This window comes from Scyliorhinus canicula, chromosome 11 (assembly GCF_902713615.1).
Source record: "Scyliorhinus canicula chromosome 11, sScyCan1.1, whole genome shotgun sequence".
Taxonomy (NCBI): Eukaryota; Metazoa; Chordata; class Chondrichthyes; order Carcharhiniformes; family Scyliorhinidae; genus Scyliorhinus; species Scyliorhinus canicula.
The window spans coordinates 12,598,938-12,618,403 of NC_052156.1; the positions used below are offsets into that span (position 1 = coordinate 12,598,938).

General features: G+C 49.9%; 1 protein-coding gene across 1 annotated transcript in view; it reads left to right on the forward strand.

The window, feature by feature from the left end:
- The first annotated feature begins 9,772 nt into the window (after nucleotides 1–9,772).
- Nucleotides 9,773–19,466, forward strand: part of sema3bl (sema domain, immunoglobulin domain (Ig), short basic domain, secreted, (semaphorin) 3bl) — a 176,410-nt gene continuing 166,716 nt past the window's right edge. The window contains exon 1 of the mRNA XM_038812283.1: nucleotides 9,773–10,200. Within this exon, the coding sequence (XP_038668211.1) occupies nucleotides 10,086–10,200 (115 nt within the window). The 5' untranslated portion in view covers nucleotides 9,773–10,085. The remainder of the gene's footprint in view (nucleotides 10,201–19,466) is intronic.

Genomic DNA, 19,466 nt, shown 5'->3' on the forward strand with positions numbered 1-19,466 from the left:
TACAATCTGATATTTAATGCATTTCTGTTCGTCCAGGTAATGAAGGAATGTAGAATCATGGTGGTAAATGGCGTTCAGACACATATCAGCCATGATTGAATCGAATGGTGGGACTAGCTAGAGGGGTTGAAGGGCCTCCTCCAGTTCCCATGTTTGGTAGTTGGGTGAGAAAATAACTTCTGCTGCGGTGCCCTCTGCAGTTCAATAGCACCTCGTTCAAAATTGGGTGAGGGACCGACCAGATGATGGCCATTGTCTGTGGGTCATTCCCAAACATGAGGCAATGCCTTCGAAAGCAGGCAACATATGAACATACGACTTCGGAGCAGACCCATTCGGCCCCTCGATTCACATCTTCCATTCAATCAGATCGCGGCTGATCTGACTGTAACTGCTGTGTTATGCTTCTTCATGTAGCATAAGCTGCTTCCTTGATGTAAACTCTGACAAAGGAAGGTTCAGACTTGGAGATAGGTTCAACACATTTATTGAACAGTTAACAATTCTCCTACTTGAGTTCCACTCTCCTGCTGATCTTGCTATAGTAACTCGATCTAACTAACCAGTCTGCTCTAATCCATGCGGTGGGTGTGATGCTTCCCTGATCTGCCCCTGTCTCTCTGAGTGTCGCCTATGGAAAGAGAAAGAGCATGTGTGCCCTGTCCTTTTGTATGGGTCGCCCCCTTGTGGTCGTGTCACCTCTGGGTGTGTCTTGACTGCCTATTGGTCGTGTCCTATCTTGCTGACCTATTCGTTGAATGTCTGTGTGTCATGATGTCTCTGGTGCTCCCTCTAGTGTTTATTTAGTGTTAGTGTATTTTCATTAACCCCTTGTGTACCTACAGTGATGCATATCACCACAGTAACCTCAACCCCACATCCCTGCCGACCCCCGATAACCTTGCGACCTCCTCCTTAATCAAGAATCTATCCAGCTCTGTCTAAAAAATATTCAAAGACTCTGCAGAGGGAAATACAAAATGTATTTATTTGAGAAGGCTGGGTTTAATAGGTACACTACAACAGAGATTGCGTTGTCTTTTATTTACACATCTTTTATACAAAGCGTCAAACCGTTGTTTGGAATATCTGAACATCTATTTCAGAATACCGCCCAATAATCACTCCTGCTTTTTTATCATTATCACTGATGTACACTGACCATTATTCCTGATGACCTTCAGGTGGTCTACTCACAGCACTCTTCAGGCCTGTTGTCTGAACAGATGGGACAGTCTGGTCACTGACACTCATTGTGCTCCAGTTTCAGCCTGAAAAATAAAGTCAATCCGAGATCGGCTCTGCCATCTTTTCTTGCTGGCATAAAAAGAACATCTCGTCTCACTATCTGGAAGAAGGTGCAGGGATTTAACCCTCGGTGTTCTGACCAACATTTATCCCTCAACCAACATCACTCAAGAAGATTATCTGATTGTTCTCATCTGTGGGCTCTTTCTGTGTGCAAATAGGCTGCCGCGTTTGGTAAGTTACATCGGCGACTGCCCGTCATTGGCTGTAGCGTGCTCTCAGGGGGACCTGCAGCTGCAAAAGGCACCACATCAACATTAACATCTGCCTCTGTTTTCTTTTAACTCCAAAACATTCATTATAAAATGGGACAAATCCAATTTCAGACAATGATGGTTCTGAACAAGGGTGATGGAACCACCAATTCAGCGAACACGTGTAGTTGGATCTGAACAGAGGCTTTAATACACTTACAACAGAACCAGCCTATTCGTTGTTGAACTTCAGATGAACTGGCAGGCTGACTCCAAGGCACTGATCTTTATACATCGGTCCCAGGGGGAGGAGTCCTGGGCGGAGCCAAGGGAGGAGCCCAATACAAACTCTCGCGTACTCACAGAGCGACTCCCCTTGGTGGTCGGATAGTGCAACGGCACTTACAATGGTGGATAGTGAACATATATACACGGAGTTATATTGGCAACTATATACAGCATTGATCTTACAACGGGTAGATAACGAACATTATACATGGAGTGATATTGGCAACTATATATAGTGTGAATCACATTCACCACAAAGGGTACAGGCAATAATTTGTGCCCGGGGTCCAGATCCAATAAGGAATGGAGTGGCTTTGCTATCAGGCTGAACAGGCCCTGGATTCAGGCCTGTGCAGTCACCACAGACTAAGCCAAATCTACCTTCAGCTGCTTCAATCCTGGTGCCAGCACAGAGAGCCCAGCTTCCTCCCTCAGCCCCAGGAAAACCGCTGCTCCCATTGACAAACTTTGAATGTTTGGAATATTGCTGCTCCCATTCTCAATTCTTGATTTCTACCCCTTCCACAAGCACTAATTTCCTCTGCCAAATGTATCTTCGCTGAGAAGTGCTGGGGCCTTGCAGCATCTTTGTGACAATCTGAAGAGAGGGGTGGAAGCAGAAGTCAAGCTTTGGACTAGAGACTGGGTGTAAAAGGCATTGAAATGCCCGATTAGCCATGATTGTATTGAATGGCGGAGCAGACTCGATGGGCTGAATGGCCTACTCCTGTTCCAATGGTCTCTGACGTCCCAGAGGCTAGCTGGTAAATGTACTGCTGGGGTTCTTAGTAAAAGCTCGACTCCAAAGACATGGGGCAGGATTCTCCGTCTGCTTATGGCAGTGGGATTCTCTCCACTCCGGCAGCAGTGAATGGGAGATTCTCCGTCCTGACGAGCAGTGGGGCGGACCCGCAACGGAGAATTCCGGCCATAATCCATGCTGACACTTCAGTGCAGTACCCAGGGAGTGCGGCATTGCTGAGGTGTTACCTTTCAGACCAGACATTGAAGTTAACCGTCTGCCCTCCCAGCTGCCCATTGATGATTCACTGGCACTATTCTGAAGAGCTGGGGAGTTCCCGTTCCCGGGCAATACAACATCCCTGACCGAACCTCACTACAAGAGACGGCCTGGGCAGTAACATCTTGCTGTTTGTGCGAATGTGCTCTGTGGAAAGGAGGTCCCACATTTCTCTACCTTACAAGAGAAAGCTCTTGGCCGCGATCCAACAGCCGCTTCACGCCTGCCTCGAATCCACGTGAGCCAGTTAGATGCGGGAGAGGCTGAAATTGGGAACCAAGCCGGGCGCTGATCTGTTGCCGATCTAACCGGCCCGCCGCGACGTGGCGAGAAACCAATACTTACCGATTAAGGCCAATCTCCATCTCATTACTGGGAAGGATCCCCTCCCTAATGGGTGGCACGGTAGCACAGTGGTTAGCACTGTTGCTTCACAGCTACAGGGTCCCAGGTTCGATTCCCGGCTTGGGTCTGTGCGGAGTCTGCACGTTCTCCCCGTGTCTGTGTGGGTTTCCTCCGGGTGCTCCAGTTTCCTCCCACAGTCCAAAGACGTGCTTGTTAGGTGAATTGGACATTCTGAATTCTCCCTCTGTGTACCCGAACAGGCGCCGGAGTGCGGCGACTAGGGGACTTTCACAGTAACTTCATTGCAGTGTTAATGTAAACCTACTTGTGACACTAATAAAGATTATTATTATAACTGCCTCAGCAGTGAGCGGTCAGTCAGGCGCCGTTTCGTACACCTATTTAAAAAAATTGAAGCCAGCACAATGGCTGCCGTGGGGATCGGAGGAGGTGAGTACCCATCTTGGAAATGGGCAATCAGCCCAGGGGCACCGAGACTGCTGTCCCAGTGCTCGGGGAAAGTGAGGAGCCCCCGGGAGGGGGACAGGCCCGGTTGGGGGAGGTGGGGACTCGGTCGCTATCTGTGTGGGGTCACCCCTGGGCTGAGTGGTGATGAGCTCAGCGCCCACGGGTCCAACATGCCCCCCCCCCCCCCCCGGATGGTGTACACCCAAACCAGGGGCCAACTTCAGCTGCTGCCTGTCTGTCCCACCGAACGTCCCCAGGACCGAGCCCTGCCTGTGGTAATACGGTGATGGTCACTTTAGCCCCCACTGACCGTGACGGCCTCTGGCCACACAGCTGAAGGCTATCGCGAATAGGGAATTGGCAATGTCAGTAATGTTAGCACCTAATGGGCCTCACGGTAGCATGGTGGTTAGCATCAATTGCTTCACAGCTCCAGGGTCCCAGGTTCGATTCCGGCTTGGGTCACTGTCTGTGTGGAGTCTGCACATCCTCCCCGTGTGTGCGTGGGTTTCCTCCGGGTGCTCCGGTTTCCTCCCACAGTCCAAAGATGTGCGGGTTAGGTGGATTGGCCATGCTAAATTGCCCGTAGTGTAAGGTTAATGGGGGGATTGTTGGGTTACGGGTATTCGGGGTACGTGGGTTTAAGTAGTGTGATCATTGCTCGGCACAACGTCGAGGGCCGAGGGGCCTGTTCTGTGCTGTACTGTTCTAACACAGCTTCCATGGGTAGACGTGCCATGTCGCAGGTGAGTGTAACTGCCTGGCATCCCAATCAGGCTGTGAGGCCTGGAAACTTTGCCTGAACACTGGAGGCTTCAACATCACAGAGGCAGCAGCCAAACGTCAAACACCCAGGAGCTGGGCCTCAACACTGGGGCTATCCCCGCGGCCTGAGGGGGGGGGGGGGGGCGGTGTGGATCAGGGATCCTTGCCGTCTCCGAAGGCCCCCAGGATGGTTCTTGGGGGATAAGGGGGACATGCTGATGTCCTGGCTGATAACCCCAATGCGGAGGCCGGAGACCATGGCTGAGGCCGATATGAGGCTCATGTGGCCACCTAGGCTGTCATTGAGCAGTGGACTGGATGCTGCAAATGTGGTTCCGATGCCATGACCGTTCTGGAGGTGCCGTGCAGTATACACCCCGGAGGGTCACCCACTTTGTAGTGGTCTGCTGTGCCACCCACCACCTGGCACAGCAGTGGGGCGATGTGTCGGAGGTAGAGGAGGAGGAACATGTGATTTGACATCTGAACAGGAGGACAAGGAGCAGCAAGACCAGAAGGGGCTGGAGGACAAGTGCGGTGAGGACCCATGGGATCAGCAGGAAGATGGAGGTCAGACCGTGGTGGCGACGGTCTGGCATGCTCGGAGGACCAGGTAAACCTTTATCCTCGCCCGCTTCTTATAGGACATGGTTTCATCCATCATCTCACCCCTCCCCCTTTCTCACGTACCAGCCCCGCCCCCATCCGTACCCTCCTCCTCCCCACCCATTCCTCGGCCGACTTGCCGGTGGCACATGCCTCGCCGTGCCACCGTTCCAACTGCTCACCCTGAGAGTCATGCTGTTGTCAGGCGGGGACTCAGGAGAGCTGGTGACCACCTTCGCCTCTCTGTAGGGAGATTCCAGGTTGGCCTCCAGCACTCCCTCCTCCTGGTTGGTGCACAGGGGGTCACCTTGGGGTGGAGGGTGTGCTGGAGTGAGCTCCAGAGGCCCCTGTGACATCTGGTTCTGCCAGCCCTGGTGGCTTCCCATTGTTTGCACCATGGTGTCGACACCCTCAGCGATGCCCCTCTGTGCCCAGGCCATACTCAATTGTGCTTCGCCAATGGCTCGCTGCATCTGGGGCACATTCCTCAGCAACTGAGACCTGCTCCACAGTGTCTCGGCAATGCCCACCTCAGACTGGGACCTGCTCCATAGCGTCTTAGCAATGTCTACCTGCATTATGGACACGTCCTCTAGCGACTGGGACACACTGTCGACGCCCTCAGCCATGGCCGTCACTGACTGAGCAGCACCTTGGACATCACCACTCATGTTGCTGACGGCGTGCTCCAGGCTCTCTACTGCAGTTGCCACCCTGAGCTTCGGTGCCATCTCCTGCACCCATAGTCTTTGGCATTCCTCCAGTTGGCAATGGGCCCGAAGGAGTGTCGCTAACATTCTCCTCTGAATCTCATCGCCGCCCCTTAGCATCTGCATCAGCTCCAGGATAACCTGGTTCAGAGGCTCAGAGTTGGCCTGGGGCCCAGCTGGGTCCTGGAATGCGGCAGACCTCCAGCTGTGTCTCCCATGGATGTTCCTGCCTCCACCTGATGTGCATCAGCAACTGTGAAGTGCTCACCAGATTGTGCATGAGGCCTGGCCACTACTTCCGCCCACCGAGGCGGATGACAGCTGTGACACCTCAATGGTGGCATCCTCGGAGCTCTCCTCCAAGGTGTTTTCGTGGGAGGAGGAGACGGGGGCATCCCGGTTGGGCTGGCACCATCAGAGGGAGATCCTGCGGGAGAATGGACCTGTGGTCAGCAGGAGGGTGGGATTGTTATGTCTGGCATGAACAACACACTTGGAAACGGTCATCTTGTTGCGGACCGGTGGATGCTCACCCCTGTGGTGCAGGCCAACCTTGATGTTGGTGATCGCTCTGCCCTCGCTCACCCCCGCGACCTCCAAGGCCCGTTCCTCGTAGGGGGCGAGGAATCTGATGTCCAGTACCCCACCGCCCGTCTGAGCCTTTTCCCGAGGCATGGTCCAGCTTATCCCGCTGGGACAGAGAGGTCATCGTGTACTGCATGCTGCATGCATCGTGATGGGGTTGGGGAGAGGGTTGGGAGAAATGGCAGGGGACGGATGTGGGCACCGCTCCAGAGAATGGGTGGGGTGTGTTGGTGGGTGCCAAGGTGCACAGGTCTTGTGTTGGGGAGGTGCCGGTGGGGGGGCTGGTGTGGTGCCAACCTCAGGTTTGTTAGGGGGAGGGGGTTAGCCCCAGCTGGCAATTGCCCACCTTATCTTTTGCAGCCTCTGCTAGCTGTACCTCCTAACTCCTACCCTCATTCCTCAACTCTCCTGTGAATCGCTCTCCAGCTTTGCTCCTCGATTTGTGGCAAGACCCTTCGTTGTCGGAACACCCCTTCCCTAAAGCCCCCCCCCCATCTAAATGCCTCCTCCAAATCTGACTGTACAGCAATGCATTGGCTTATCTAGCCCCTTTTAATTTCTCGCCACTCTTTTGTGTATGTGTCTTTTCCTCTAAGCAGCTTTATGATGTTTACAATGTTAATCCTGGCTCTATCACAGGATATTGGTACATCCCACTCTGAGAGACCCAGAGCCCAAAGTCCACTCGGTGGCGGACTGAGGGAGTGCTGCACTGTGACAGATGTCACCTTTCAAATGAGGCGTTGAACTGAGGTGGTTGTAAAACATCCTGCGGCACTGCCCATAGAGGAGCCGGGGGATTCTCCGCAGCACCCTGCTCAAAATCCATCCCGCAATGCACGTCACAAAAAGAGATGACCTGGTCACTGTTGCGTTGCTGTTTGCGGGATCCTGCTGTGCACAGGTTGGCAGCTGCATTTCTCTACATCATAACACTGATTACACTTGCAATCTATTCAGTTGGCTGCAAAGCACTTTGGACGGTCCTGCATCCTAAAAGTCGCTATATAAATGCAGATTCTTTCTTAAAGATGCTGCTGCTCGGGAAGGAAGCGTATGATCAAGCATGCAATCGGTGGCAGTTTTAGCTTGCTGTGAAACAAGAGGACAGTGGGGGGGAGGGGGGGGGGGGGCTGTGTGCGTGTGTGTGACCGAAGCCTTTCAGCCGTGGAACTAACAGCCACATTCTGAAAAGCCTAATCTGCTGTCTGGAATGTTGAGGGAGTTTCTACAGTAAGTTGTTCCTAAATCTGAAGCAACAAGAAGTGGCGGGTGAGAAGTGGGGGTTTGTGGGGAGGTATAATGGGGGGGAGATGAGAAGATTTTCTATTATCCAGTTATCATCTATAATTCACAACCTGAAAATTCCCGGCTTGGGTCACTGTCTGTGCAGAGTCTGCATGTTCCCCCCGTGTCTGCGTGGGTTTCCCCGGGGGCTCCGATTTCCTTCAACAAGTCCCGAAAGACATGCTATTAGGTAATTTGGACATTTGGAATTCTCCCTCAGTGGACCCGAACAGCGCCGGAATGTGACGACTAGGTGATTTTCACAGTAACTTCATTGCAGTGATAATGTAAGCCCACTTGTGTTAATAATGAAGATAAAATGGTGGGGGGAGGCGTAACTTCCAAAAGGGAGTTGGATATATACATAAACAAGAAATTCTACAGGGCTATGGGGAAAGATCAGTGGGAGTGGAATGTATTGGACAGCCCTTTAAGAGCTAGCATTGGCATAATGGGTTAAACGGCCTTAAATAGTTTCCCAACTGCGGGTTGTTATAATTGCCCCCAATATTTTTGTGTGAAGTGGAAAATGTCCGATTAGATGGCAACATCTTGTTCCATATTGAATTGCCCAGAACATTGTGTTGGAAATATCGCTCAGAGAGCCCAGGGGCATAGATTCAAACACCTACTGGCTGTCCGGCTGTTCCACACCCAATACCTGTGGAGCCTGAGGACAGATGGGCAAGACAGTTATTTGATTTAATTAGCACCTTTCATAATACCAAGACATCCCGAAACAGCCAATTTACTAGTGGCTGGTTTAGCTCAGTGGGTTAGACAGCTGGTTTGTGATGTAGAACAAGGTCAGCAGCGTGGGTTCAATTCCCGTACCAGCTTAGCCGAACAGGCGCCGGAATGTGGCGACTGGGGGGCTTTTCATAGTAACTTCAGACTTGTGACAATAAAAGGTTATTATTGAGGGCAGCACGGTAGCACAGTGGTTAGCACAGTTGCTTCACAGCTCCAGGGACCCAGGTTCGATTCCCGGCTTGGGTCACTGCCTGTGCGAAGTCTGCACACTCTCCCTGTGTCAGCGTGGGTTTCCTCTGGGGGCTCCAGTTTCCTCCCACAGTCCAAAGATGCGCAGATTAGGTGGATTGGCCATGATAAATTGCCCCTTAGTGTGCAAAAAGGTTAGGTGGGGTTACTGGGTTACAGGGATGGGGTGGAGGCGTGGGCTGAAGTAGGGTGATCTTTCCAAGAGCCGGTGCAGACTCGATGGGCTGAATGGCTTCCTTCTGCACTGTAAATTCTATGAAGTGTTTAAGAAGTGTGATCGGCTGTAGGGAAACATGGCAACCAATTTGTGCACAGCAAGCTCCCACTAATTTTCCTTTCATAAAGGACCCTCATTTTTTTTACCAATTGAAAATTAATTATTGTCCAGTGTACTTGAAAGAGGCAAGAGAGGTTCTTAATTAAACCACAGATCCAAATTCTGCAGTGAGAGGCAAGTCCACAACCTTCGCACTCAGAGGCATGGGGAGCAAACTGTGAGCCAAGGCTGCCTCCTCGGCTGGGGTACACACAGCACAGACAATGTGCAGACTCCCAGTCCCACTCTCACCCTCCTCATCAGCAGAACTTCAGGAGATGGTGAATCCGCGTTGGGTCAGAAAAACCAAGACCTTAACGGATTTAAATCGAATTAAAGCCGCCGGAGTTTCTGCAGGTTTTAAATTTCAATGTAAATCGAATTTCTGCTTCTGGGCAGAAGTTGGACAGTGGAACCGGCCCCCTACCGGTCAAATGGAACTTTATCTGATCCGTAACTTGTCCAATCCCAACATTTTCGCCCTGAAGAAATAGTGAAAATGTACATTTCACATCCCCATTCTGAATCAATACTTCTTACTGTCACTCCTGCACAGTATCGATATCCTAACCTCAAGACCCACATTGGTCGGTGCAATCGATTCATTCTCATGATTAAATTCTGCAGTGCACATTGTCACAGTGCGAATATTCTGCTGAGATCTTTCTAAACACTCCGCTGTATTTCAAGCCAAGTTCCCCGGTTGGAAATGTGTCCAGAATTAGACCCCTGCTGTTCTTCCCCTGAATCGTCTTCAAATCACGAGTCAATTTGAGACGTTCCCAGTTCGAAACTGCCTCCTTGCCTTAGTGTGGAGCGGGAGGGAGGCGTGACCCTGGCTGCTGGGATTGGGAGGGACGCCGCTGGATATAAAAAATCCCAAGTCAGAGGCGAGGAGGCAGCTCAGAACAGCCTGTGATCAGTGAGTGAGATTGCCAGCAGCCAGCTAGCGTTACCCCTCACATCCCTCTGCAGCTAGCCAGCAAGCCACCCACTCCCACTGCAACTCTCTCTAAATTCACCCACCCACCTGCCAGAGAGAGGGGGGAAACTGGACTGGCAAATCGGATTTGATCATTTAAAAACAGAAAACTACAAGAGCCAGACTTGCTCAGTCACCAACTCCAGGGGAAAAAAAAGTTGTCATTCTGAAACTCTTAAATCTTTTGTTTTTTTAAAAAGGCACTAAAATGAAGTGTTTCCTCTCTCTGATTCAAACCCTCGGCAGCCTCCTTCTATTTTCTGATGTACTGCAAAATGTGGGAGCTAAAATGAATATTCCCAGACTCCGGCTGTCCTACAGAGGTAGGTGACTTTTCAACTTTGGATGTGAAAATGTCTTTTTCCAAAACATTTCCCAAAAACCAAACCACCAAGTCATTTTTTTTCTTTTCAGAGCAGAGTTTTCATTGTTGGGTCCCTGTCACAGTTGGACAGGGTTTTGAAGACAGTTGTAAATTGTTGTGAGATGGTTTATTACTCAGGATTGTAGTGTGGTATGTTTCTTCAAGTGGTTTCATCCATGTTACATGCAGGGCATTGAGAGGAAAGTGATGCATTTAATGTTTTCTCATGTGGATGTCTGAGCATCTTCTAGTGATTGGCGAATGGGCGCGGTGGGCCAGAAACAAAAACTTTGTTTTAAAATCGGGACCTTGTTTATAAAATAGATTCGTACCCTCACAGGCACCCTCCTCTCTGCAAATGTGTTTGGCTTCAAAAACTGTCTTCCTGACTATTTTTCGTGGCATGATGCCTGCTTGGCAATTGCTAAGTCAGTGATGCCAACAGCGCAAGTGTCTGTGTGTGTGTGAATGTGTGTGAGACAGAATGTGTGAGAGAGTGTCTGAGAGAGAGCGTGTGAGAGTTTGTGAGAGTGTGTGAATGTGTGTGAGACAGAATGTGTGAGAGAGTGTGTCTGAGAGAGAGCGTGTGAGAGTGTGTGTGAGAGTTTGTGAGAATGTATGTGAATGTGTGTGAGACAGAATGTGTGAGAGTGTGTCTGAGAGAGAGCGTGTGTGAGAGTTTGTGAGAGTGTGTGTGAATGTGTGTGAGACAGAATGTGTGAGAGAGTGTGTCTGAGAGAGAGCGTGTGTGAGAGTTTGTGAGAGTGTGTGTGAATGTGTGTGAGGCAGAGTGTGTGAGAGAGTGTGTGTGAGCGGGAGTGAGTGTGTATATGAGTGAGTGTGTATATGAGCGAGTGTGAGTGAGTGTGCACATGACTGTGTCAAGGAGAGTGTGTGAGAAAGAGTGTGTCAAAGTTTGGGTGTGTGTAAGAGAGTGTGTCAGTGAGTGGTGTCAGTGTGTGTGAGAGCGGGTGTGTGAGGGAGTGTGTGCGTGTAAGAGGGTGTCAGTGAGTGTTGTGTCTGTGTATGAGAGTGTGTGCATGTAAGTGTGTGTTTGTGTGAGTGTGTGTCTGAGTGAGTGTGTGTGTGTGTCTAAGAGAGAGCATGTGAGAGAATATATGTGAGAGAGTGTGCGTGTGAAAGAGTTTGTGTGAGTGTCCGATGTGTGAGAGAGTGTATGTGTGACTGAGAGTGTGTGCATGTGTGAAATGTGTGTGTGTGAGTGAGTGTGTGTGTGAGAGAGTGTATGAGAAGGTGTGTGTGTGTCTGAGAGAGCGGGTGAGAGTTTGTGAGAGTGTGTGTGTTAGTGTGAGTGCAAGAGTGAGTGTGCCTGTGTGTGTGCATGTGAGTGTGTGTGACATGAGTGTGTATGAATGAATGTATGTGAGAGAGAATGTGTGTGAAATATGAGTGTGTTAGGGAGAGTGTGCTTGTGAGAGTCCATGTGAGTGTGCGTGAGGGAGAGTATGTGAGTATGTGCAAGTGTATGTGTGTGAGTTTGTGTGTGTGTGTGAGAATATGTGTGAGGGAGAGTGTGTGAGTATTGTGTATGAGTGAGTGTGCACATGTGAGTGTGTGAGAGAGAGTTTGTGTGTGTGAGAGAGTATATGTGAGGGAGAATGTGTGTCAGTGCGTGGGTGTGTCTGTGAGTGCGTGTGAGAGCCTGTGTGAGGGTGTGTGTGACAATGTGTGGTTCTGTGAGAGTGTGTATGTGAGAGAGAGTGCGCACATGTGAGTGTGTGTGTCTGTGGGTGTGAGTGCGTGTGTGTGAGAGAGTGTGTGTCAGTGAGTGTGTTTGAGTCTGCATGTGTGTGTGAGAGAGAGTGTGTGTCAGTGAGTGTGTTTGAGTCTGCATGTGTGTGTGTGTGAGAGAGTGTGTGTCAGTGAGTGTGTTTGAGTCTGCATGTGTGAGAGAGAGTGTGTGTCAGTGAGTGTGTTTGAGTCTGCATGTGTGTGTGAGAGAGAGTGTGTGTCAGTGACTGTGTTTGAGTCTGCATGTGTGTGTGAGAGAGAGTGTGTGTCAGGATTTGATGGTACTGGAATTCTAGTGAAAATTGAAAGGGGGGGCACTCCCTTAACATCTTCAGTGAGGGAACTGGGGCCACCTCCTTTCCCGCTGCAGCAGAGGGGGGGGGGGGGGGGGGGGGGGGGGTGCGAAGGGAGGAGGGATAGAAATCCCCAACCCCTCTCTCTCTCAGCTGGTAACATCTGGATCTCATCAGGAGCTTCCCACCTGAATTCTTTTTTGCTATTCCCCTTCAGTCTGCTGTATCATTCTCTGTCCCTGAATGATATTTTTCGTGGTGGGGCTTAGTAACAATGTTGAGCATTATTGCGGGACTGTAGCATTTCTTGTTAAAATTGCATCTATTTATTCTCCAGAGATAGTTTGTTCATGTGTTAGCCTTACACTGGTGTGCAAGGCCTGACAACGCGGTGGAAGCAGATTCAATAGTAACTTTCCAAAGACTAAATAAATACTTGAATGGGTTTTTTTTAAAAACAGGAGAGCTGCACAGAGCTGGCACTGATGCCGCCTTGTCTGCGCTGTTCTTGTCCAGTGTTATCATTGCAATGGGCTCATGGATTCCAGGGGACTGTGAAGGTTGTTGGACATTAGCCAGAGTTGCCCGTTCTAATTTGTGTTGCACTGCGCCTGGACTGGCTGGGCAACATGAAGAGGCTTGGCAGACATTTGAGTGAATTCAGCAAGGCAGTAATTGACATGCAGCCAGATTTGCTCAGTCCCATTTGTGTTATTCCGAACACTATGACAAATCTTGGCTGAGGTCCGCTCCTGTCAGATGCAATTACTGGACGGAGAAAAACCAAGATCCAACTATTTCATCTTCTTCCCCCACCCCTGCTAACTTGATGATCCAATGGGTTGTCGAGCAATCAGAGCAAACAACGTCTTATTAATTAGCCAGTAAATACAACATTGTCACGCATTGCAGCCAGGATTCGACGTCAAAAGGACAATACATTGGCTGCACAGAGCTTCGGAATGCCCTGAGGTCCTGATTGATGCCAGAAATGAGAGCAATGACTCGAGGAAACTTCCAGTGGTGTACAGCTTTGAGAAGCAGAGGTGCAAAGTCACCTCTTCCCTTCCGAGCACTCGTATGTCACGTCTCAAGTCTCCCGGAATGATAGGTTCTCATTTTGCAATTGAATTAATCTACACTTAATGCTTCCAATGTCCGCAGAGGTTTGTTGAACCTATGGGTTTAATTCTGTTAAATGGAGGCAATTGTTTTTTTTACAGTGCCTTTATCAAATCTGTCGTAATGGCCCCTCGGCGCTTTATGTGCAATGATTTATTTGGAAGGGGATTATTGGACAAGCAAAGCAGCCAAGTTGGAAGATCTCTGAATGGTTCTGTGGGATCTTTTCCATCCATTTGCAAGGGGGGGGGGGGGGGGGGGGGAAGGAGCCTCACTTTAATATCTAATCCAAAACATTATTGCACCTCCCACAGTGCAGCCCCTCAGTGCAGTCTGCCTGGGTGACCCAGGGTCAACAGAATAATTGTCACAAACCTGCCCCAGAGATCAAGGGGGGGGGACAGGGAAACGGGCACAAAATAGTAGTGGACATACAAAGTGGGGGGAGAGAGATAACTGCTTTGAAATGAAATGAAATGAAAATCGCTTATTGTCACGAGTAGGCTTCAATGAAGTTACTGTGAAAAGCCCCTAGTCGCCACATTCCGGCGCCTGTCCGGGGAGGCTGGTACGGGAATCGAACCGTGCTGCTGGCCTGCTTGGCCTGCTTTAAAAGCCAGCGATGTAGCCGAGTGAGCTAAACCAGCTCCGAAGATGAGGAAGCATTCACATTTTTGAAAGGGGGTTTGGGGAAAGGAAGGGGCTGCCAGGACAGTGTGTCAAACAATTGCTTCACAGCTCCAGGGTCCCAGGTTCGTATCCGGCTTGGGTCACTGTCTGTGTGGAGTCTGCATATCCTCCCCATGTCTGCGTGGGTTTCCTCCGGGTGCTCTGGTTTCCTCCCACAGTCCAAAGATGTGCAGGTTAGGTGGATTGGCCATGATAAATTGCCCTTCGTGTCCAAAATTGCCCTTAGTGTTGGGTGGGGTTACTGGGTTATGGGATAGGGTGGAGGTGTTGACCTTGGGTAGGGTACTCTTTCTGCAGACTTGATGGGCCGAATGGCCTCCTTCTGCACTGTAAACTCTATGAAAAACTCCAAACCCTGCCTCAATCGAAGAACAAAGGCAGAGAGATGGGCAGGAGGCCACAATTGGGGGCTGGAGTGAGCTGGGGGGATACAGCTTGGCAGAGGCTGTAAAATACAAGGCAGACAACTGAGTAGAGGGGCTTGCCAACCCTGCAGAGTTAACCTGGAGTGGCCCAGAATTAAAGACTTTGATCTCTCACACACTGCAGAGGTCCAAAAACCCAGGAGATAAACGATAAGGGTCGAGAATACAGAAATTGAAAACCCTTTGAACTCTTTTTGTTTATTAATTAGAAGGATATCACACACGGGAAAGAAGCCTGTTTGGCTGACCTGTTCACCATGAGATTGGGCATTTCGAATGACCAATGGCAAGAACGTGGGGGAGGGGACTCTCTGGACTGGAGACATTGCGGTGAATGTCCAGAAATATGTCCAATAGGAATTGGCAATGTCCCTTGTGTTCAACTCCTGTTAAAACCTATGGGTATCACTGGAGCATTGCTCCATTGACGTTGCTGGCCCCGGGGTAGAAATTAATGGTCTGGGGAGCTAAATTGTCTGTTGGGGGTGGGGGGGTGGGGGGGGGGGGGATGTTGTGTGGTGGCACGGTAACACAGTGGTGATCACCGTTGCTTCACAGCTCCAGGGTCCCAGGTTCGATTCCCGGCTTGGGTCACTGTCTGTGTGGAGTCTGCACTTTCCGCCCGTGTCTGCGTGGGTTTCCTCCGGGTGCTCCGGTTTCCTCCTACTAGTCCAAAGAAAGATGTGCAGGTTCGGTGGCTTGGCCGTGCTAAATTTCCCCTTAGTGTCCAAAAAATGGTTCGGTGGGGTTACTGGGTTACGAGGATAGGGTGGAGGCGTGGGCTTAAGCAGGGTGCTCTTTCCAAGGGCCGGTGCAGACTCGATGGGCTGAATGGCCTCCTTCTGCGCTGTCATTTCTATGATAAATACTACCCCTCGTACAAATGCCACGCTCTATATGCTGCCATATCGATTACATTTTGAACCTATCATCCTCCCAGTGGCTGCTTTTTAAAAAGTCAGTCCAGAATCTGCAGCTCCAGCATCTTCATTAGTTCACTGAAGGAGCCCCCATATCCCCCCCCCCCCCCCCCCCCCCCCCCCCCCCCACCCACCCCTCACAGCTGCCGCCTCTTTCCTTCCGATTCCTGCATCAGGCTTGAGAGAAATCCCCAAACCTATCAATGCAACATTAGGGAGAAGGGAAATAAGTGGACCTGTCAGGGAGTGAGCGAAAGTGCTCAGAAAGGATGATGTTTTACAACAGCTGGAATGAGGAGCTTTGAAGTAAAGCCCTTGTAAACTAGGAGTATTTGTCAGACCGTTCGAGTGAAATAAAATCTAATTATCTGGGATTCATTAAATGGAACGCGCGTCATTAAATCCAGTGTATTTTACACACACGTGTGCGTGTGCATGTGTCATTGATATTTGTGAGTTTGAAAGATCTTCAGCCCATATTTTTGTACCTTTCATTATTCATTTGGACAGGAGATTGCCTCCCTGTGGGCCTTGGTGTAAAATGCGATCCGTCGCAAGTCTATAAGCTCTTCCTGTAATAGGCTACCCTTGAAATGAAGTTTGCGACTCCCTGAAGGTGGCATGATGACTTTCCCAGATGCGGGATGCGGGGATTGATTCTGCAGATGGAGTGGGAAGGACAGTCCTGCAACACCCATGGGGCTCTGATCCTGTAACGTTGTCGTGCGTTAGAATGAGTGAAAAGCTGAAAGAAACATCAGCAGTTTTTGTATTGATGCCAAGTGTGTATAATTGTGGCTGGCGAGGGAGTAAGGAATAAAGGGAGGGGGAACCAGACGTCATTCGGAGACCTGATGCTGAGTTTTCAATTTTGCAGTGGAGGTGCAAATCGGGTTGCCAAATGGCTAGGTTTTTCTTTTGCTGAATAAACAATTTTCCTCTGCTTTCCTGAGCCCATTTTCATGTGGCCTATTTGTAGGTCGGGAAGGTGCTGGGTGAAAAGCTCACCTCTTCCAGGTCCGGGTCCCCACTGTGAGGACCACAGGAAAATTGCATTTCATCCCCCATTGTGGAATGGGGGTGGGAGTAGGGGTAATGGGGCATGGGTGGCACCGGTGATCGGAGGGGGTTGTGGAGTGGGTGTGCGATCTGAAGGGGCACGGCCGGGTAAGTAGGGAGGTGAGCTGTTATGGGGTCTCTAAACTACTTTGGGAACTGGGCCGCTGTGTTGGAGAGCTGAGCCAGGCCTTCTCAGCAGCACACCTCTGCATACAAACTCCTCAAACACTCCATCACAGCTCACAAAATGCCATGCGAATCCTACCCCTATGAGAAATGTTAAAAATCCCGGACAAAGCCAGATATGGTCTGGTGGTACACTTTGCAAGGCGCAAAAGTACACATGTCAGATTTTCCCACGCCAACAGGAAAATCCAACCCTTGTCAACCAGCTCAGGGGTCCTTTTTTAACTAACCTTCTCCCTTCCTTGGGAATGTTTCCTCATGCTGGATTAGAGTCCTCCTGCCTTGAGGCAGACTCCAAGAGTTAGCTCATTCTTTACCAGCGAGCTGTCCATTTGCATGAGGATTTTCAGGGGATGCAAGTTTCTGGCACGGCTGCCTCACAGCAGGGACCCGGGTTCGATGCCAGCCTTGGGCAACCGTCTGTGTGGAGTTTGCACGTTCCCCCCGTGTCGACATGGGTTTCCTCCGGGTCCTCTGGCTTCCTCACACAGTCCAACGATGTGCAGATTAGGGTGGATTGTCCATCCTAAATTACCACTTGGTGTCAAACGATGCACACATTAGGCGATGTTCCGGGGATAGGGCGGAGGAGTGGGCCTAGGTAGGGTGCTCTTCTGGGAGGGTTGATGCAGTCTCGATTGGCCGAATGGCCTCTTTCTGCACCATAGGAAGTCTATGATTCTTTCAAGGCTCTTGGTAGACACAAGGTGTTGTCGCGCCGCTGGTAATGGGTGTTCCAGGTGGCGGGGGACAGGATATTGGGGGGGGCGGGGGGGGGGGGCAATGGAGTGGAAGCCATGGCCTGTTCGCTGTGCCAATCTCACCAGACATGCTAACTTTAAAGTTAGCAACTGCCATCAGGAACATTGTCCTGTTTCGCCTTTCCATTCCTACACCCCCTCCCCCCCCCCCCCCCCCCCCCCTCCCTCCTGCCTCCATCTGCATGGTGGTGTGCCCCCCCACTGCTTTTGACAGAGGGGACAGAATTCCTTAACTATAAAATATTGTTTATGATAAAACACCGAGTGAAATTGAGAAAGGGGCCTAATTCTTCACTAAATCTGACCATCCAGTTATTGCCTATATCGCACACTGATCACAACCACCAATAATGTCGTGCTATATTGTTGAAAAATAGAGGCGTTGTGTCAAAGCTTTTCATCTTGCACTCAACAGCCTCCCCGGACAGGCGCCGGAATGTGACGACTAGGGGCTTTTCACAGTAACTTCATTGAAGCCTACTCGTGACAATAAGCGATTTTCATTTCATTTTTCATTTCAACAGGCAAATTCACAAGAATAACAATGTAGGAATAACAGTATACGGGGAAAACATATAAGGGGAATATATGGGAAATATAAGGGGAATAACAATAACAATGTAAGGGGAAAAAACAAATTTACACTGTGGACTCTGAGTGCTGGAGGTGTTGCCATGAAGAATGCACCAGTTGATGATGACTGTCAGTTAATTGCCAAGCATTATTTGAAATTTAAAGCTTAACTCTGATTGTCCCGATGAATGTAAGATTAAATGTTTTGACTGAGTGACTCTTTTTCCAGCAATACTCAAGTTCTGTCGTACCACTCAACTGCAGTGATAGAACATAGAACATAGAACAGTACAGCACAGAACAGGCCCTTCGGCCCTCGATGTTGTGCCGAGCAATGATCACCCTACTCAACCCCACATATCCACCCTATACCCGTAACCCAACAGCCCCCCCCCACCTTACTTTTTTAAGGACACTACAGGCAATTTATCATGGCAAATCCACCTAACCCGCACATCTTTGGACTGTGGGAGGAAACCGGAGCACCCGGAGGAAACCCACGCACACACGGGGAGGACGTGCAGACTCCGCACAGACAGTGACCCAGCCGGGAACCGAACCTGGGACCCTGGAGCTGTGAAGCATTTATGCTAACCATCATGCTACCGTGCTGCCCGTGATATACCACAGCATCCAATAACACATTGGTGGATTACAGACCCTAATAATAAACTGATATATCAGTCTTCAGTAAAATATGATAGACCACAATCCCAAGTCATTACTGATTGCAGCTCACAGGGAGCCCGTGTAAGTGCTCTGCATTAGCACCACATCTTGGCTTCGATATAATATACATCTTATTGAACTCTTTTAATGTGTATATATTTGATTTAACTCTACATCCTCTTTCAGACATTGTTAAAGGTGTAAATCTGTCAGTACCACGGCCTGTGAGGTAACACAATATACATTCTTGATGACATCCACAATGTTAGTGAGACCATTTAATAGACAAACTCTGTAGCCCATGTAACAAATGGCAGTAACACTCTGTGAACCCCCCTCATACCTGAAGTGCAACGTGCATTTTTATGGACCCCTCATTAAAAACCTCCTAAAAACGTTTTCTGATGAGCTGCTTACTGCAGGAATTCTCTGTGATTACAGGATGTGCGATACAATGCAAAGTGATTGTGGCTCTCTCGAGTGTTGTTTTAATGTGCTGTGGCTTTTACCGTTTGCAGAAATCAGGGGTTGGAGAAAAAAAAGGAACAACAATTATTGTTGTTCGCAGCAGATCTGCCCCTCGTTATAACCAACATCCTGAGGCTGACCCGTCCAATCTGGGTCCAGCCGGTTACAATTGCAGCTGTGCAACGGAATGTTTTGTGTGTTATGTCCCAGACTGAAGCTGATGTGAGACTGCATCTTCTGAGGAGACATTTCTCTCCAATGCTTGGTCCTGGTGCGGCCTCTAATTGCTGTGGGCCGTGGCTCATGT